Source organism: Nylanderia fulva, unplaced genomic scaffold (assembly GCF_048542155.1).
Source record: "Nylanderia fulva isolate GAGA-0341 unplaced genomic scaffold, ASM4854215v1 Scaffold34, whole genome shotgun sequence".
Lineage (NCBI taxonomy): Eukaryota > Metazoa > Arthropoda > Insecta > Hymenoptera > Formicidae > Nylanderia > Nylanderia fulva.
This window is the reverse complement of record NW_028190411.1, coordinates 302163-324746: the sequence shown is the minus strand read 5'-3', so window position 1 is coordinate 324746 and position 22584 is coordinate 302163. Positions and strand designations below refer to the sequence as shown.

The window sequence follows — 22584 nt, the reverse complement described above, 5'->3', positions numbered from 1 at the left end:
TGTGATTACAATGAAATTAATTTCATCTTTATAATTTAGAATTAAATAAAATCTTTTTAGAGAAAGAGAAATACACAAAGACTTGTGTATTTTTGATGCAATAAAAATTTATCTTTAAATATAACAAAATTAATTTAATTATAACTTTTATTAAACCTCCTACTCTTTACTCATATTCTTGAAAATTAATAGCTAAATTTATTTTCAAACTATTATTCGGTTGAAATGCAATATAGTTTTCAAAGTACAATATCAGAGTACAATATCAAAATATAATATCGAGATAAATAATATAAATCAGTTATAAAAAAAATGTTTTATATATATGCGCACACAACACATTTAAATATAGTTACATGATTTTTCTCTTATTCATATAAAATAAAAGATAAAAATATATAAAATTTTACACTGTATATTACAGAATTTTAACTTTATCAGATAAATCAGTATCTGCAAAGTAGATAAAATCATTTTCAAAAAATCATTTTTGTCAAACTATATATATACAGTATCACATAGGTATAATGTAAGATCTATGTAGATATGCCAATTTAAAATTTTTTCGATACGCAAAAATTAGTTTACATATCAATTAAACAATATCCTATAAATGGAAAACATTATGTATATATTATTTCTAATTTTAAGTTTATATCAGTTATAAGATAAAAGATTTATAAAAAAATGTTCACCTTACATGATTTAAGCGAAAATAGATTGATTAATTATCTATCTATGCTTGTCCTTACGTTTTGTGTCACAATGTAATATTTACAGAATATTAAAATATATCTAAAGAAATCGACAAAATCACAGCAATATTCAACACATAGAATACGCTTTTGCGTTATTCTCGAATCAACATTTGACAACTCTAAAGTTACTAAAACACAATAAAAACTTACACTTCAAGAATATAAAAATTTACAATTCAAAAATATGTATGAGGAATTTATGGATCTAAAAATGAGTAACCATAAATTTTATCTATTTATTAGAATTTATAAATCTAGATACATTTTGAATATTTTTTTCCAAAAAGAAAAGATTTATAGCTGTGAATTTTATTGATATATATAATTTTTTTACTAAAGAGAAGTTTGCCATGATTACTAGAAATTGTTTATACTTTCCTATAGATTGCATTCGACTGGAATAAGTAGAACAATAGGTATTTCTTTGTATAACTAATGTAATTACATGCGATTATTGTTGTATATTAGAAATCGTTATACATACTATTCATTGAGCACACCTAAAAAAGAATTCTAATAAAGAAATATGCGAAAAATTCGTGGAATCCATTATTGTATTGAGATTACGATCGATATAAAAACAATATAAACGCGTGTAGCGATGACAAAATGTACAATTTTACTATTTACTGAAATTGAATATGAGATCAATGGGGATCTCTATAATATTCGTAAAATACCGCTCCCACTACCGCTTGTAACGACTTTTTATTAGTTGCAGTGCCTTTGCCATGAGCGGTGCTTTTGTCTTCTTTACGTTTGATGCTAATAAAAATAAATATTAATATGTAATAATAAATACAATAATAAAAAAATAAAAATTATAATAAATATAACAATAAATATTAATATAATAATAGTATTGATAATAGAGAATATATAAAATATGATTAAGGCGCCTAGGCTCTCGCTGATCATGTTGGAATTATGACGTTAGACGTAAGAAAGCATATGCTAAAAATTCTTGCATGCTATTTTTAGATAAAAAGATATTTCGATGAAACGTTACTTTAGATGGGTTTTAGCACACTTTTAAAGTAATCCGGAAACTATCTTTTTTCTTTTATAATCAATCAATAGCTGTAAAATGATTGTGATATGAGATCTGATCTGTATAATCTTGCACATGTGCGGTCATTCCATATGACAAAGTCTGATATCACAATTATTTTACGGTTGTTGATTAACTGTCGAGAGGGAAAAATATTTTTTGAATTATTTTAAGTGTGCTAAAGTCATCTAAAGTTTTGTTTCATCAAAATATCTTTTTTTAAAAATGGCATGCAAGAATTTTCAGTGTGTATTTCCTCGCCTCTGTCGTCACAATCCAACATTGCTATGGCAAGTATCCAGGAGTCTTAAACTGAATTATTAAAATAAAGACTTACTTGATGCTTTAAACCGAGCCATCGGCGGTGGCGGTACAGCAATATTCGTTGCATTGTTAACCACACCACCACCAACCAACTTTTTCTTTACACTGGAGACAGTGGAAGGCGTGGCATTGGCTGTGCCATACTTCGCCTGTTTCTTCAATATGTTCCGCGGTGGTTTTACAACATTGTCCACGTATGCGAGTTTAGTGGATCTTACTGGAACGGATTTGTCTATAGATTGTTTGATGTTGGCGGTGAGCGTCTTCAGTTTTGCTTCCCTCTCATCCAAACAGCGCTGTATAAAAAAAAGACATCGTAAACATTGATATAAATAAAATATCCATTATCTTAAGAATATCTTCACATACTTCTTCTAATTATCATTTTAGCTTTATCATTCAACTTACCATGTACATCTCACGCCACGATTCCATTTCCTGCCTATCGTTACTCCTGAATTCTCGATTACAATGATACTGCCAAAGTACGTCTGTATCTTCCATAAGATATGGATTATAGTGTTCTAACATAAATAATTGATCAGGTGTGGCGCGTTCTAGAATTGGCTTTAATATGTCATATGGTACACCGCCGGTGAATTCGAGTGCTGGTAATAAAAATGTTCATTGTTTAAAATATTAGTATATATATTAATGCATTAATAGTCGCAAGAAACTAAAGTATGTACCATCAATATTTTCTATTAATACTCTGATGCACAGTTCGTATAATGTCGGCACACTTGTGTAGCCAACCTTGTTACCAGAGTACACCTTTGTCCTGGAATGAAAATAAACAATACTGTAATAAGCATATCACAAAATAAAATGTTATTTCGCCATTCGTATCATAAGAAAAAATAACCTTTGATTCTTGACATAAATAATATTATCATCAACAAGTTTGACTTCTTCCCTGCGTTGAATTGGATTAATGTATGGTAATGGCTTGTAATTGGGACTGATTTCAGGTAACGTGGATGCTAAATCTACATTCAATGGTTCCAATTTCACATTCGGCGCTAAAAGGGATAGTGGCTGCAAATCATGTTTTTAAATGTTAGAATTATTTTTTTCTTTCAATGTGTTGAAATATTAAATAACAGAATATGCAAATTACGTTTGAACTTTCGCCATATTCTGACTCAGATTTCCCTGCTGTTGACGTCTTTTTGTTACTACTACTCGGGGGTGACAACAGTTCCGTTTTAGTTGACTTATTAGAAATTGGATTAGGTGAATTATTATAGCGTTTTTTCGATGGCTGAGGCATAGTGCACATACCGAGTGCTTCTGCAAAACTTGCACCTAAAAAAAGAGAAAGTCAAAGACGTATATATATATATATATATATATATATATATATATATATATAATTTTATGTTTGTACTTATTTAATTATCACGATTAATTATTTCGAAATTTTATAAATAATTTAATACAAAGTATTTATATTTATTTTTTCTGATTTTGAAAAAAAATATTTATCTTTTTTTTTGTAATTTTATAGTATAAAATACATAAATCATATAAAATATATACTATGAACTTCTAAAAATAGAAGTTTAATCTTTTGTTTGTTAAATAGAAAATTGTCATACACAAATATATGAAATGTTTCAAGTTAAATTATTTACTATGAAAAAATAGAGTTAGGAAACATAATTCTGTTCTTGATTAGTTATTTTTAGATAATCTATAATTAAATTTTTTGTGTATATAAGATTTATAGATCATAGTTAAGAATTGAACACATGCTCATCACAATTTATATATTATTTATTTAATATAAATTTTGAAAGTAGTACTTTTTAGATGCATAGATTTTATATAAAAATATATAATTATTGGAAAGCTAACACCCTCTAAATAATATGAAGCAAATTTATTTCTATTAAAAAATTATAATTAATCATTATATATATATATATATATATATATATATATATTACATATTATATGTAGTACATAATATATAATATACTAATAATATTACATTACATAATATATTAATTGTATATTATAATATATATTTATATGTGTAGATATATGTATATGTGTACATATATAATATATCTACACATGTGTATATATACATATATAAAAATCATATATTATTATATTATTAATGAAATTTGAAATTCAAAGTTTAATTGAAATCATAATCTCCATTTATGCAATTAAAAATAAGATTTGAAATAAAAAACCAAAAAAAAAAATTGAATAATTTGCTTCGTTTAGCACATTGTCCTAAAACATTTTTATGTGTATAGAATCAATTTAAAAAAATGCAAAAAAATTCATAATTTTTAACATAATAAAATTTAGCATAATATAAGTAAATTAATAATTAGTACAATTATATCTTCAACACACCAGAATTGCAATCTATTCCTTCATTGCCTTTTATTTCCTGCATTAATCTAATCTTCGTTTCTTTCTTCTTCTCATATTTATTCTTGTCCTCTTTGTGCTCTTTTTTCTTGTCCCCATCTTTACTCTTAACATGATCCTTATTGCTAGAGGAACTGACTCTTGATTTGGAACTTTCCTTGCTAGAATGATGACTGGAATCCTTTTTTTTATCATGTTTATTATGACTTGTATGTTCTTTTGTTTTATATTTTTGTTTCTCACTATTTTCCTTTGATTTACTGTTTGATTCATCAGATTTAAACTTATTAGAACTGCTCCTGGATTTTTCCTGCGAATGCTTTTTCTGTTTATCATCTTCCTTGTTTTTATTATTTGCTAAAGACTGCTCATCTTTTATTTTACTTTTTACCTCAATTACAGAAGATTTTGAATGGGAATAATTCTTTTCTGAAATTGATAACTGAGATTTTTCATCATCAATTTTGTTATTTAATAACTTTCTTTTCTTGCTTTCTTCTGTTGAGGAATTCAAATTATCTATTTTTCTTTTTCTGTTGTCTTCTTTAATTTCAGCCATCTTGTCACTGTTTTTTTTCGATTTATCATTGTTTGTCGATTCCTTAGACTTCTTTTCACTCTGTAAATGTTTGGAAGAATGTCCACTTTTTTCATGCTTTTCCTCTGATTTTAACTTGGATGATTGCATTGTATTGTGTTCTGTAGATGGCTCATTTTTGTTTCCCTTATGCACATGTTTTGAGTTTGATGCTTCATCATACGAAGAACTATTCTGTCTTACATTCTCTAACTTTGGTAAATCTTCATTATCAGTGCTAACTTCGTGAATATCAAGTACACAAGTTTCATCTTCATCTTCTCCATCACTACTTGCTTCATCTGCTACCATTCTTTTCCATTTGCAAACTAAAGCCTTAGAAGCATCACCTACACTACCATCGTACTTTCTGAAACTATTCACAGTCCTGCCTACACCTGTATCTTGAAGATGCTGTACTGTCACTGGTAGACTATACAACTTTGAAATACAATGTAATATCTGAAAATAATTGTATATAAAAAAATTGTTATTGAGATATTATAAGTTATGTACTCAAAATGTAGTAAAATTTCAAAGACAACTTAATTTTTTCTTAACAAAAATTGAAAACAATTTCTAATTACGGCTATATCAAATTAATAATAATAATAATTAAAAAGCATCTTTTATGCATTAAAATTTTACAAGTATTTCAAATTATCTTATCTAATATGGAATGTAAAAAAAAACGCACAATGTAACAGCAATTTTTAGATCAAGAAAATAAGTTTTGTAAAAATAATATCGACATTTTTTTTTCCTATAATCCACAGCTACAGGACACTGAGGTTATAATGTATTTGTGATTTGGTTAACTATTGACATGAATTATCGGACAACCAATGTTTTAATATCGCTATTCGATATCATATACGTACTCGATCCTCATTATCACCGCATTTCTCTAAATTACGTTGATAATGACAAATTTTATCGTAAACAGACATATTGTGACTGTTTATCACTATCAGCTGCTTGTTGCTAATATCGATGGCAAAGAATCCGATGCATGAACACGAACGGGAATGTAGAAGGTTATGTACTGATGAAAGAGACACGCGTACGCTGACTCTCGCACTTCATACGTCATACGTCATATGTAAGGGCGAAGGGCCAATCAGAGATAAACGCACATGATTAGTCGATTCCTCTGTACAGTCATGATGTATAAATATCTAGATGTGGTTCTTGGCTAAATAGTTCGGACATGAACCATATCACGGAATCGAACCATTTACCCGCGCTTTTTACCGAGTGTCGCGACGTAGTTTATGTTCACTTTGTCAGAGGGCGCGTTAGTACACGCGGCTGCTGAATCTCGGTGGCCGCTTTCAGGTTTCTCTCTGGATATATTCGAGATATTCAAATTCAAACTGGAAGTGGAAGTATATCATAAAAGCTAGAAGGAGGGAGGTATTTTACACTATCAATATTAATTATAGATTATAAATTGATGAAATTTATCATTAATATAGAAAAAATGTATCGCGCGCGCGCGATATGATTTTTCTTTTATTGTGGCTGCAAAAATGAACGAATCCGTAGTTCACGATTCTCCGCGAGAAGTCTCTATAGTCTTTACTATCGATCGAACTGTATTTTATCGATATAGAACGATTTATATCATTAGCGATATATATCGATTTCCCGCAGTAGCAGCGAATTAGTTAGCATTAGCTGTTAGCTTCAAGAATTTCGAGCAACAAGTGTTAGTTATTAATTGGTATACAAGTTATTAATTGGTAAGTAATAAAGAAATGTGTATAATAACTTTGCTATAACTTCTTAATTCGAACGCCGTCACTGAAATTAGCATTATTTGATGAAAGGTTATATCAATTATTAACTGCGCGTAAAAATTTAGCCTCTTAATCTTAAGAAAAAGATTTTTTGACGGAGAGGGAATTGAAGTAAATTTATTTAAAAGAAGATTTGTATAAAGAATTATATATATATATATATATATATATATATATATATATATATATATTTATTACGCTATTATGCACTCAGCATTATAAATATCTCGTTAAATTTAAGAGAAAAAATAGAGCAGGAGTTATCAAAGTGTATAATAGTGTAACAATATGACTTGTAATATAATTTTTTCTCCATTATTGCTCAAGAAGTGGTTATATAAAAAAGTATGCTTGTAAAAAAACTTTATAAAAATTTATAATTGTTTATTGATATAAAAAATTCTATTTTTCTTACACGTCATGCGAATAAATATTACGGATCAAACATAATTATATAAAATGAATATAAACATAAATATATAAAATGAATAATGCTAATAAAACGAATTAAACATAACATGAATTTATATTCATTTTATAATGAACAAACGAATAAACGTAAAAGATGCATATATAATTATTAGAACGTTTTTTTTATAAATGTACAAATAATTTTGAAAAATATGTAATTCTGATTTAATTTGGCGAAATATATAATATATATAATTGATTACAATTAATATCCTAAATTGAATAACTTTTTAAAGTGTTACCAGAATGAAGTAGAAAATAAGAAAATACTGAATTATTTAAAAATAAAATGAAAGAAACATGAAATTACATATATTTAATATATTGATAATACAACATATATATATATATATATATATATATATATATAATATTTAATATATTAAATAAATTAATTGTGTGTCACACAGAGGATTCAGTAATATCTGATAACTTTGTCTTAAATAATTATTAATTATTTAGTATACAGAATCAAAATATAATGAGTTTTATAATTATAAAAATGTTTAATATATATATTTAAATTATCCTAGAAAATCATCTAAATAATGCAATATCAAATATTATTACAATGTTCTAATATAATTGCACTACTTAATTTCTATTTTTTAAATTTAAATATATATATATATATATATATATATATATATATAAGAAAAATTTACTTTAAATTTAAATATTAAATTCTTGATCTTAGATTTTTGTTTAATTAAATTTGTTTTTGCTTAATTAAATCTATAAATTACAATTACCATTTATTATTAAAATGTGATATAATATTTTTGGAGATTTTTAAAAAATAATATATACAAATTAAGTAATTATCTGTGCAATCATCGATTAGTGCGATTACAAAATATTTGAGAGATTAATTGGCATTATAATTTTTTTATTTATTTATGTAGGATTAATATATAACGACAAGATAATTTTATTCATGGTTTTTGCAACGATATAGATCAACTTTTATTGATGTGGCAAAACAACGCTGTTTTTTACGTAATAAAATTAAATTATTTATGAGTCGAGCATTTAATACAAAAAGAATAGATTTATGAACTATTGTTATTATTCAGTGCGTAATATCATTCTTCTACTGTTACCTTGAATTTCCATGGAAACTAATTTATGACGTCGATATTGAAAAGAAAAATATATAACATAAAATCGTTTCAGTGATGCGACGCTTCAAATAAGATGTACCTTCGTGATTTTGCACAACCAATTTATTATTAAAATATCATTAAAACATCATCGAAATATCATTAAATTATATAACTAAGCGTTTAATGTGATTAATTATTTATTTTAGCTGAGCATCACTTATTCGTTTACTAGTGCGCGCATTCCTCGTAATTATTGAATGAGTTGGATCTTGTTCTCTCTTTGATTATAATTGTTAATAAATCTGTATGTGTAATCATCACTACAAAAAATTAATTTTATAATAGCTAAGATTCCAAAGTCAAACATCTCTTCAATTATAATGTTTTTAGCTGTTAATAATCTTCTTCCCAAGAAAATCGTCATAAGTGTAATCGCAGTTTCAAGAGAATATAATTATTGATCTATAATTTTTTTTTAATAAACTGTTTTGCAGAGATTCAATAAATTATAACACGACTTGTTTTATGACCTTATTAATTCATCATTGCATGTGTACGTTTGTTTGTTGCGCACAATGACGTTTGCATATATGTCCTTTATCGTGTATTTGCGGAAGTATGAAATACATATATGCCTATTTAAGCTTTTCCTGGTACACCCCTAGGTGCGACGTTGAATAACCGAACAAAACTTTGACCCGTACTCTTTGCTCGTTTGATGTGTTGAACGTGACACGGTATAATTCTCAATCTGTAACGTAATATTTAATGTGATTACAACAGCATCCGATGTTTCTTCACCTTCAGTTTGCATTCTTGCGGTTTCCGCTCGACGGTCCTTAATCCTAGGGGAATCCTCGAACGAGTCCTAGGACCCGTGGTAAAGAAACACACGGCAGTAGTCTAGTCATTTTAATCCTTTTCTGAAAACTATAATAATCGTACTTCTCAGAAGTTTGTAGTATACGAAACATGTTTCACTTCCGCTTTTTTGTATATTTGATGCAACTGGTATCATTCCGTAGGAATAATCGCTGCACCGGAGAAACTTGATTGATTTCATTATGCATAGATATAAAGTGCAGCGAAAGGAAGAGTTAAGATACACAAATTATTATTGTGATTCGTTTATTTTGTGTTGCATGCAGCAAAATACTCACGCACGCAGCGAACACCGCCGGATCTATCGCTGAAGACGAAATAGCAAAAGTAGCAATAACTGCAACGACCAATTAAGTATACATAGCAGCACGCACGGTAGTTCAAAATAAACGAATCACAAACTTAAGGAAAAAACCATTCCACGTCACGCATAGTGGAATTCTTCATTTTTGCACGCTATATGTACATGTACCGTTTCAATAATTAAAATATCATTTCCTTATATATTTATGATTTATTTTCTTCATTAGATCAAATTGGCGAACGCTCTTTCATAAGAATTATATATTTTATCTATTGTATTATCATTGTGTATGTTATAATTTAAATTATATAATTATATATTTTATAATTGTATAAATTAAATTATATAATTTGAATTAATACTTTAATTGATGAAATGTATCCATCTTTTTAAGTTAAATATATATCATATATTCAATTTACATAAAAGATTAAATTTTTAATCAATTAAAGTATTACTTTAAATTATATAATATTAATAAAATTTATATTATATTTAATTTAAAAAGAAGATTAAATTTAATACATATACACATATACATACACACTGATATAAAAAAGATATTTAGTCAATAAATTAATGTGTTAATTTAAATTGACGTAGAGGGATAATATAATAGATATATGGAGATAAATCTTCATGAGGGAGTGTTCAATCTAATTTGCTAAATATCCCATAGGTAGCAAACTGACGTCATTGACGTCAAAATAACATCATTTTGACGTTTTGATGTTTAATGATTTGTATTTTTAATGACGTCAATTTGCTAGCTAAGGGACATTATAAAATAGAGAAATAATAATAATTTAATTATTAAAACGGGATGGTTATTTCTTGATTTATTTCTAATCCGATTAATTTTGATCAATGTGCGAATTAATGTGTAAGCCACATATAATAGATAATATTAGAGATATTCGCTCGCTTGAATGCGCGATAAAAAATTGTTCACGAAGAGTCGTTATGAAAATCGCATCGAGTTATCTCTCGACAAACGTGCAAAGTGTTAAATGCATCGTCGAAGCCGTCTTTTCGTGAAATCGGCGAAGCCAATATCGGCAATTCGCACTCGCTCACTGTCCGAGCTTATGCTCGGCTCTCTTTCCCTACCACCAACCGATTCGATGGGCACTCGGTGGGTACCTGGTGGGCACCTGGTGGTCTCCACTAGCGGTGGTACCACATCGCACTATCTCCTCGCTCGCTATTCGACAGATCGTGGACCGCGCGCGTGCATCCGAACATTACGTCGGGCCGTCTCCTCTCTCGATCTCTTCTCCTTCGTTCATCTTTTTCCCCATCTCTGTCCTCTTTCCTCTTCCTCTCTTTCTGTATCTTATCTCATTTTTTTCCTTCGACAGATTATCCACTATTCTATTTTTCTCTCTGTCTTTCTTTTTTTTTTTCTCTCTCTCTCTCCATCTTTTCCTTCTTTTCCTTCCCTATTATACACCGACTCGAGAATTAAAAAGGGGGCTCGCGATCGTTCGCCAGGAATTATTCGCAAGGACTCAGCGAGTGATCTTCGCGCCCCAAGTGATTGCGACTTTTTACTGTGATCGACACTGGCTATTGATGAACGCTTCATTTTTACTGGAGACAGTAAAGATAAGAGATGAAATTTGTGACCATCGACGAAAAGTGACTGAACGAGGTATATTACGATCATCGCGAGTTATTCATTGTCAAATTGTGCTCGAACAAATCGACAGATACATGTATATCAATCGATCAATCTTTTGGTATCTTGCGATCTGACAAAGTCACCGTGTCGAGAAAGGTAGACGACAGAGACAGGTACAAATCTATGACGATTTGACATTTGTTGGCTTCTGATAATTGACCATGAGGTTCGGCGAAGATCGAAGATATCAGAGATCCAGACGAGGTCAAAACGCATAAGTCACACCCGACAGCAGGATAGAGAAAACTTGCCCGGTGTCTCTTTCGCCGCTCTTCCCACTCTCTTTCTCGGGGAGCTTGTTGTGAGTTACATAAAGAGGGATTTTACTGGTCAGTTAATGAACCCGGCTGTGCGCTCACGCAAGGAACGTCCAACGACGACGCCGTCGACGACGACGACGACGACGACGAAAACGACGATGAAAACGACGACGACGACGACGAGGACGACGGCTGAGTCGGCATTACGTAAGTAAATATGAATAATTTGTCATCTGAAAGCGGCGAAGAATGTAGCCCAAGAACACGGTCGCGTAATGCATGCATCGGGAAATGTGCATCGGGAAAGAAAAGTGACCTGCGAGAAACAAGTGTGAAAGAGTCATAATGAACATTTATTTTGTTTCGTCGCCCAATTTTTTTAAATTTTATTTTGCCAATAAAAAATTGTTAATAAAATGATAATAAAAAATATTGAAAAGAAAGAGAAAGAAATAACTGTGTTAATAAATTTTTTAATTATTAAAATAAAATAAAACAAATTAGATAAGAATGAACAAATAGGAATTTTTACTTTCAAACAATTTTATGATAATATTCCAAAGATTTACAGGAACAAATTATTTATGCACGGTGACATTTATCGAGCGTATTTTTTCTTCAGAGATACCGGTATCATTCGTGCGTGCAAATCTCGCTATTATATGCTGCGTGCAATCAGCATATTTACGATTAAATCGGCCGATTTCTACCGGTTTGTTTTAGCGAGTCTCACATCATTCCAGTAAAGTTTTTTTTCTTATTTGTTTTTAATTAGTCTATTAAAATGTAATATTTATAAATTTTACGTGTATATTTTAAGGGAAATAAAGTTCTTAAAAAATAAGTGTTCTTAAAATTAAAACTTAAACACTTTTAAAATGTTTTGAAATACATTTTTGAAAATATATATAGAGAAAAAATAATTTAGAATTAAAACAAATTATCTATAAAAAAATATTTATAAATTACTTAAACTTTGAGAATAGATTCTATAGAAAAATATATACAATGACAAATTTGTTGAAATATATAAAAAAATACTAATGTTATGTACATACGAGTTATCGTATATTTATTACTTGTTTTAAATGGGATTCGTAAATCTTCGGACTATAACATATGAAATAGCGGTCAATATTTCTGACCTGGATATATGTATCTTGACACACTTAAGCTCATAGAGGAAGGATAAATTAGCCACCACAATTACGCGTGATACATCGAGAGATCTTCCTTGCAAAAAAAAGGTTCCTTGTGATATATCGTCCGTAGAAAATTGATTATATTAACATGCATATTAAAAGTAAACGTATTACTTAATGTTAACGGATGCAGTCGCGGAGCTTACACACTAACCGATTTCTCATGCACCACTTAGAAGCGATCGGATACGAATCCTTGAAGAATAGATATGTCCGCGATTTCAAATGCTCAGATTAGCAAGTTTAATGTTCCGATATATATTGTATCATTCACAGAATTAGAAAAAACTTTTAGAAATTCTTTGAATTTACAAATTATATAGCGTTTTAATATAGAAATTTGCAGTTTTTATTATTTATTAAAAATTTAAAATTGATAGAGAGAGAAAAAGAAATTCTAGATTTGCAGTTTTTTACAATAAATTATCATATGAATTGATATTGCATATTCAGTATAGTTAGATAGAATAAGATGATTTATTTTTTTTTCATCATTCATTGACGCCTGCCTTGCCATGACTTTTTGATAATACATAACACAATTCATATAAGACGACTTTTCACCCAGTTTATCTTTTTAATGGCTCTCTGCGTGATATACAGCGATATATTAGTGATAATTCATTTATTTTTTCAAATGCAATATTCTTATTATCTGTAACTCAAAATTGACACAAAAACATATTATCAGTGTGATATTAACGAAATTATGGTTGTAGATAATATTTTTATTGCGTTTTTTATTGCCGTTGCGGAAATGTTAATGGATTTGATATGCATATACATTGAACGAGCTACATTCAACATTCAATAGCTTAAAGTTTTATTTCAATAAATAATGAACTTTTGTAAAAAAAAAAAAATTTTTTTCTTTTTTTACATTTTTCTTTTTTAGTCAATAAAATGACTCTAACGCCAGTGATGATAAGCTCAAGGTTAGTGAGATTAATTAACGACGAACTGGCCAGTGATAACAAACTTTATTCTGTAGTTACGTTTCGATCCTCTATTTGGGTCTCTTTTTAAAATTTTTACGATATTTCTACGGATCTTGTACGATATTTCTATAATTTGGATATAATTTCGAATAATTTCAAATATGCACATTCCCACACAGCATGTCAACTTTTCTCAGTATACTTGAAGTCGACTTTTTAAGTCAACTATTTCCAGGCTGACTTATTGTTGACTTTAACTCTCTACTGTAAGCCGACTATTTCTAGGCTGGAATTTTGTTGACTTAACTGTTGATTGTAAGTCAACTTAGACATTTTTGATAAAAGCTCTTTCTACAATGTTCAAAATCAGGAATTATTTCACATGAATAGCTAAATTCATATAGATCAACTTAAGGAAATGACTACGTGTAAAAATGTTTATTCTTTATTGAAAAAGAATTATATGATTGATTTCGAAGATTACAATATGAAAACAATGATATAAAAAAAAGTCATTTGCAAAGTCATTAATAGTCAATTTAATGTTATTTAATATATTTATATTACCAAATTTTATAGTAATGACATTCCTCAAAAACTTGATCGCGCGCTTTAATTCTGTTATATTTACTTTTATTGAAAAAATTGTAGACGGCCAAACTGGGCAAAAATATATTAATTTATTAGATCTTCCTTATTACGTTTCGACCTTTGGGGGGTTTAGGTCCTTATCAAATGAACAAATTTTTTATTTGATAAGATCCTGAACCAAAGGTTGAAACGTAATGAGAAAGATCTAATAAATTAATATATTTTTTGCCCAGTTTGGTCGTCTACAATTTTTTCAAAGATTTTCATCCTTGTGATTATATTTACTGGCGCTCTCACAAAATTTTCTTCTTTTCTTATTTACTTTTATTGTATAATATTATACAATTAAAGAATAATAAAATTAAATCCATTAAGTTTTTGAGAAATGTAATCACTATAAAATTTGATTATAAATATACATGACATTTTTTTACACTCGACTAAAAATTGACTTGTAATAGCCATAGCATTGACTAAAAGTCGACTTAGTTGCTAAAATAATAGACGATTAATCGACTAAAAATCGACTAAGAAGTGTCTACACTGGCTGATTGAGAGTCGACTATAATCAGGATATTTATCGTCTGTTAGTCGACTATAAGTTGACATTCAGTCTAATTTTAAAGTCGACTTTAGGCTTTTTCCGCCGACTAACAGTCATCTAACAGTCGACTTCGTGCTGTGTGGGTTATTTTGGAATTTTTGAATTATATATTAGATGTTTCGAAAAAATGTCAAATCATCGTGTCCGGCTCATTTTGCGGTAACGTGAAGCGGTGAAGCACTTTTCTCTTCTCGGACTGTTCGGCAATGCGGAAGGAGTAATCATTATTTTCCTCTCTACTTTGTATTGCTCATACGTGTCGTACTGCTCTATCATTATCCGCGCGGCAAACGAGTTGTTGTCGCCGTATAATTTCAGAAATAATCCCGAAAAGGGCTTATTCAGCAGCGAATAATATTTGTTAGTGTAATTGTTATCCCACAATTGAATTATACGAGCAAAAATTTGTTGATTATTGCATACAGCAGAATTGCAATCTGAGACGGTGGCAATCATTGCAATCTGTCGGGCCGTGATTTTTGAATTCGTATAGTCTTAGTTCATTTGCACTCTTATGGCCGTTCTACAATGTAGTGCCGTAGGCCGTAGTCGTAAGAAATTGACAAACCACAGTCGATTATTTCAAAAATAATCAATTGTGATAGATCAGTTTTTTACGACGACCTACGATACTCCATTGTAGAACGGCCTTTGCGCAGATGCATCGAAATTACGGTTTCTATATCGAAGGTCGAAGTTTCGCGAGCAGATTACCTTAACATTTAATTGCCGAAATTGCGTGATATTTTTCACGCTAAGAAAGAAATGGAAAGTTCCTCCTTATAGCGACCGCCACTCTTTTCGAGTGTTACTCAAGTTAATACGGCCAGCATAATCATTTCGAAATTTGAAGAAACCCCGAGAAAGCAACTTCACGTCAGCACGAAATATAGAGAGATCGGTACGAGTACGTTTCAGCCATTATGTGTTCGTAATTATTTTTGCCGAATTTTTTGAGACCGGTCTCTAAATATTTTCATCTATAATTACGCGTAAATTAAAAAGATGTGTTAGGCGAATATTGTCAACAGTATTTTAATTGAAGACAAATTAAAAATAATATATTATAGTATATTATAATAACAGTAAATAATATTTAATCGCTAGTAGATAATTTATAATTGTGGTTGATATTTTAATTAAAAAAGACACAACGTTCAAAAATTTAATGGTCAAAACATGTTTTAATTAATAAAGGAACATTCAAATTACATGCCGGTTTTTGGTTAAAGAAAATGTCAACCTCAATATTATAATAATATATTATAATATATTAATATATGAGATGTGCTGCTGTGGTTGTTAATATTCAAAAATTTCCAAAAATAGAAAAATATATATATTTTAGATAAATATTTTTCAAGAGAAAATAAGATGTTATTGTGTTCTTTTGACTTTTTCAAAGTTATGGTGACACCTTTATAAAGTATTTAATGTTAACAGATATATTTGATTGGTATTTAAAACGCAAATATGTCGAAAAGAGTGAATGAGATAAGTAAATATCAGTGTTGTGAAAAAAGATCTATTGCGACTTTGAAAAGAGTTGCATATCCGATAAAATTTTGTTTGATAATATGCAATATTTGTCGTTAGACATTAGTAGATATTATTAAAAATGTGCATAAAACAAACGTAGTTATATGCATATTTAAAACAATGACGACGTATTGCCAGTTGTAATTAATTAACAAGATTGATATTAAATTGTGTATTAATGAAATCTGTAATTTTAATAACAATTTTTAATTGAAAATTTTGACTTATCTAATTATATACAAAAAGTAGATACTTGCATTTAATTGGCATGCTTATTAATTGATAAGTCGAAAAACTTTTAGGTCCTCTGAAGAGACTGATTATTAACGGCAATTAAAAGCGCGGTTCTTCGTGGAAGATAATCTAATTAAAGCAAACCAATTGTGATTATATATGATTAAGAAGTAATCCAATTATGATTGAAGAGACAAAGACCCGTATTATTGTCTGCAAAACTGAAGAGAAATAAGTGACTTGATTTCATACCTTAGAATATTAACTTTACAGAATTTTAATGATCTCCCGTTCAAGGTTTTTCTATTTATGAATAAAGAATACGGAATTTTTTCCAATTTGTCTTACACTATATAAGCGTCATACGTAAATACCGAATGACGAATTGAAAAACGTTTCTGCCTCATTAATATACTAATGAGTAACTTACTTGATATTATTGCTAGTGATATAATCGCGAATAGGCAATTGATTACACTAAAAAAATAGTTCAAGAATGCAAGAACACGATACATAAACGTTTTATATGTAACCTTAAAGAAAAAAATGTCACGTAATTGCACGGAAGTACCATATTCTCTATTGAAGATACATCGTTAATGTCTCTGTTATTTAATCTGGAATAATACATATCTATATAACTATATAATTAATTACCTATGGTAATGAGAGTGAACGATAAATTATACAAGTCTATTAATCTCGAAAATCGAGTATGAATGAAATGAAGCAAAAATATATCACTTATGAATATAAAGAAAAAATATGAAGTAAATATTGTAAAATACAGTAGATGCGTCTTGTAGGCATATTTTGTAAGATAATTTTTTGCAACAAAGAGTGTTCTTGAATTCGCCAAGGAGTAGGGAATCAGATAGCAGGTGTATAGGTACAATGAAACACGTGTTACGCAACTAGGATTAAATCAGGCAAGGACGTTTGTCAGAAAGGAACGATAATAATAATTTACGGATGCCAGGTTGCGTTTCCTTAGTGCTCGATCTCTCGGCGAAAGTCTCGCGATGCGTTTCGTCGCGAGGGGCCATCGATTGTGCGTTTTATTGCGTGCTCGGTCAGGCAAGGTTTGGCGTAACATACGCATTAACTGGTATCGGGGTGGTTTCACTTCTTTCGGTAATGTCGGGAGGTCGTGAAAGCTTGATCTAGATTTGACGTTTGCGCGCGCAATAGCAGACGGAAGCGGCGTGCGTCATACGTGTTTCTACTCCTGCTTGTATTCGCGAATAGAAAGGCAGCTATCAGACTTCCTTTTCGCTATCGCGAGTTGGAAACCGCGATCATCGTGTTTGAGGTCATTACCATTACTTAGCTGCTGAAGAAAAGATTGGAAATAGGTCCAGCAGAGTGAAAGAAAGAGAGAGAGAGGAAAAGAGAGCGACCTTAAGTGACGGCGCAGGAGGATACAAAATGAATAAAGTCTATCTTTAAATATCTAACTAGGAAGATTAATGACGTAGAAATAGAGATGGCGGGAAGATAATAATAGATCTTAAGTCATAGATATATCAATCACACACTCGGTCCATACAGAAGACTTATGCGAAAAGCAAACTTCTGTGATATTTCTCATTATTATATAATAATAGGCCTCTTTAATGACAAGAGAGATGTATCAATCATGCACTTTGCAATGAACTAATTTTTGTATAATATACGTATTATATAATAATGGAGATATCTTTATATATAGTCACAGATGTATCAATCATACATTCGATTCACGACAGAAGACTATGTTTAAAGCAAACTTGTGTTAGATATCCATAGGCAAAATCATATTACATGTACGCTCGAGAAATCTCTACGACGAAGGTTAAAACCTTGATTCAGGAAAATTTCCCTAAAGATTAAGGAGTTCGCGTATTCTAAGGGCGTTCCTCGTTAATTCAATGAACTTTTTGCTAATGATAGAAATTCTACTCGCTTCACTTTCTAGTAACAGATATTAACATTCTCCTATGTAACATTTAATGAGAGACTACCTTGTTCCTTGATCCTTGATCGAAAGTTTGCAATGAAAACACCATCATTGACAGTCCAGCTGTGATTAAGATAATAAGATCAGCAATTAACACAATCGTGTACACCGACACATATCGCTATGTATTTGTCAACAGTCGGAAACACAAGCTTAATCAACCTGAACTGCACGCTATCATCGCAAAATATCATGCGTATTGCCGTGCAAACGTCAATTATTATACGTGACAGCCGTGACGGTATGTTAAACAGGAATAAAGACGTATGTATATATTTCGTGAATGCGTATTTAATGGAACGAAAGTTATTCACTTTTTGCATAGTTCGCAGACTCTTTCTCATCTGTGTATATATATATATATATATATATATATATATATTTACCTGAAATAACATTTCTTTTTATCTAAATTTACGAGTTCTTGGAGCAAAGTATTTTACATTCCACATTCTTTGCGATATTATGTACATTCGTTATATCTGCGACGTAAAGTGCAGATTGTAATGGAAATAAAAAATCATGATATACCATATATATAATGTAAATTCGTGTAGATAATCGAGGTAGATATCGGACTATCTTGCTTACTATCGCCGAGCTGCGAAAGCGGTAGGACCAGCTCAACAATGCGCGTGTGTTGTTGTAACGGCACATTAAGCAATAAGAGACAGTGGCGAGTAAAAGTACCGAAAGTATCGTTGGCGATCGCCCTTGCAAACACGAGACAGAAAGTCGTGGTCGTAAAATTGTGTTAACGCATATATTCATTTTCCAAGCGCGCGCATATACACGTATACATTTTAAAGAGAAAGAGAAAGAGAAAAAGAACGGCAAATCATTTTATACGAGCATATCCGAAACGCTCCAATGCAATCGCATTTGTAGCAGACGCGTATGTATACGATCATTAACTTCATTTCTTTAGAAGCTTTGGAGCGATTCAATTCGTGACGCGTCATTTATCAAATATTGTGTACGATATTATGTAATTTTGTAGGCCATTCTCCTATGTATATGAAATGCGTACAAATATCAAATCATTATGACCTACTGATCATGACCGATAGATAGAATATCTGAGGACCAAGATGAACTGCTATTGAATTCTTTAACTTGATTTAAATATGAAGTTGCTAAAAAAATATCACTTAAATTCTGTTTCCAGTTTGAGACACTATATTCTTGGAAGTTGCTTCAGTCATCAACAATGTTTACAATGATTATACCTGCGTCAGCTTATTTACTGTGCAAGAATCACTTTTCGAAGAAATTCGAGGCAGACGCGCTAATAAATTTACGTAAATTCTGATACTTCGGTGACTTGGAAAGAGAGTTCGTTTGTTTCTCTTTGACCACACATTGTTTTCTTTTTATATTTGATTTAATATTTGAATAATCCCAGACGGACAAATGTTAAAGGACTATAAAAAAAGAGAACGTTTATTCAAATATTTCTGCCGGGGAAAAACAGACATAAAATTCACCAAACAATTTATAATTGAGAGAAAGTATACAAGTTTCAATACAGGTTGTGTGATATTTAAAGTTAATATTCCATGCCCTCAAGAAGTCTGCTTTCATTTCGTAACACACTCACGTTTGTTCATTAATATTTTTTTGCATTCCAATTTGCAAAGAGTCGATAGAATAAAATTCTAATATTAGTTTTAAATTCAAAAAATATCGAGATTGAATGAAGCTAATATGAAACAAACTACTTTGAATAATTAGAAAAATGATTTGCTTTGCATTTTATCCTACGTAATAAATATGTATTTATAATTAATCCTGGTATTTATTTCTTCGACGTAAAACGAAAAGGAGATATAGAGACTTTCTGGACTAATTCTACACCTTTCTCTTTTAATGTAGCCGTTATACTAGTTTTGTGTTTCTTGAAAAAAAATTAATTAATAAAATGGTGAAGCAAAAATAACGAAATATTGCGTGTAAGAATACGAGATCGTAATAAATGGTTCTTTCTATCATATGACATATCAAAGTATTGATGAGCGCCGAGGTAACCGGATTTCGTTCCTGTTTATTCCTACTAAAAGTGAAATTCCTAAGCCTTTACATTTAGCATATGTTGTCGAAAGATAAATTAATTTTATACATAAATTTGTTTTAACTGATCTGTTCTTACAGTATTTCCCAAAGTCGTGCGAAAAAGATGAATAAACGCGAAGGAATAAACTTCGCATTCTTAAACATGTTTAGCAATGCCGCTTATTAACGACTCATCCATTCAAATTATCGTGTCAGCAATCTTATTGTTAGATCATATAAAAGTATAAAAAGATATCTTTATTTATTGTTGCGCAATAAATTTAATTTTGACGAAACGTCAGACTATTCCGTCAAATAATTATTTTCATGATTTACTTTGAGTTTTTAAAAATTAAAATAAGTTGTGTAAAACTCAAGTATAAAAATAACGAAGAAAAAATATTCTATTGAAACACAGATTATATTTGTTCTGAGATCACATTAACACGTGCATTTAAGTATTAAGAAACGATTCATTTGACGTACGAGCTTTTTACAATATTATATATTTTTTTAATTTTGTCTCGTTTCTATAATTGCAGCAATTGCCACTGATCATGACGCTATTTTGTAAATAAAATCATAATAAATATAAGACGATTTGTGTTTGTGACAATTTTGTGCGTCAGCAATATAATTGCTTAATTCATTGTTTCAGCAGACCATTTAATATAAAGTAATATTTATACTTCACAAGACGATTAGGGTAATTATATGTGATATTAAAGACTTTAAATTGATACATGTATTAGTTTATCAGTATAAAAAATTAACTATATATATATATATATATATATATATATATATATATATATAGCGTTTTCTTAGAGATTAACAGTACTTGTGTAATTTTAATCGTATTTAGAGCCTTTTTATTAACAGCTTTCAAACATTTTATCTGTTTCGTAATTAAATGTTCTTGTAAATTAATTTTGATATAATTTTGTAATTTTTGATTATTTAAAAATAATTAAAAATAAAGCTTTGTTACTTATTTATATTTTTTCAGGAATACATTTTGATAAATTATGATAACTTAATCTAAAAGAGCATTGTTTGCTAGTATTTCCACACATTGGATATAATTATATAATATTATATAATAATACTTAAATAAATATATATATATATATATATTTATATAATTGATTTACACTTGAAACAAACAAAATCGTTTCTTGTTAGTCTCGCGAGATATCTCTAAGTTAAATGTTTGCATATAAATATATCAACGTATTTGAATTTAAACATTTATTCTACGAATTGTTATATAATAATAATTATTCTATTTTTCTATTGTGTTATATATCTTACTTATTAGCGTGCATTATTCCCTGAGGGCTGTAATTCGTTCCGTGATCTTTGATATTGTCAATCTGACTTTTTTGCAACACATGCATTTCCAAGGGAACTTCTTTTTCTTATTGTTGATTAATATTCATTTATATATTGCTATATGTAAATATCTGATCTTTCACTTTTTACGCCGACCTTATGTATTTTTATATCATATATAATAAATGCGCTTGAAATTACAACACACTTTGCAATCTTGACATTGATTAATAGTTATACAAAATCGAAAATAAATTCCTGTTAATACATTAGATATAATTAAATTTAAAAAAATTAAATAATATCTTTACACACATAATTCGATACAATTCCCTTGTTACGTGTGGTAACAGTATAATACGATTTTTACGTTATAATGTCCATAAGAAAGATGCGGCTAACAGATTATCATGCGCAAAACTATACGGCGATGTTTTCATAAATTTGACCATACGATTTTAATATTGACACGACGAA

General features: G+C 29.5%; 2 protein-coding genes across 3 annotated transcripts in view; one reads left to right on the top strand and one right to left on the bottom strand.

The window, feature by feature from the left end:
- Positions 1-979: 979 nt before the first annotated feature.
- EloA (transcription elongation factor elongin A) lies at positions 980-6254 on the bottom strand. The gene is made up of 8 exons (XM_085485079.1): positions 5986-6254; positions 4510-5566; positions 3254-3441; positions 2999-3171; positions 2823-2914; positions 2542-2741; positions 2147-2429; positions 980-1523 (listed from the first exon to the last, which is right to left on the bottom strand). Exons 1-8 carry the CDS (start codon positions 6052-6054, stop codon positions 1447-1449), a joined length of 2139 nt encoding a protein of 712 aa, XP_085341205.1. The 5' UTR covers positions 6055-6254; the 3' UTR covers positions 980-1446.
- Positions 6255-10595: 4341 nt separating this feature from the next.
- dsb (scavenger receptor class B member debris buster) overlaps positions 10596-22584 on the top strand; it is a 39148-nt gene continuing 27159 nt past the window's right edge. For both annotated transcript variants that reach the window (XM_029302852.2, XM_029302851.2), the window contains exon 1: positions 10596-11820. The gene's annotated coding sequence lies outside the window, so the exon portion shown is untranslated. The remainder of the gene's footprint in view (positions 11821-22584) is intronic.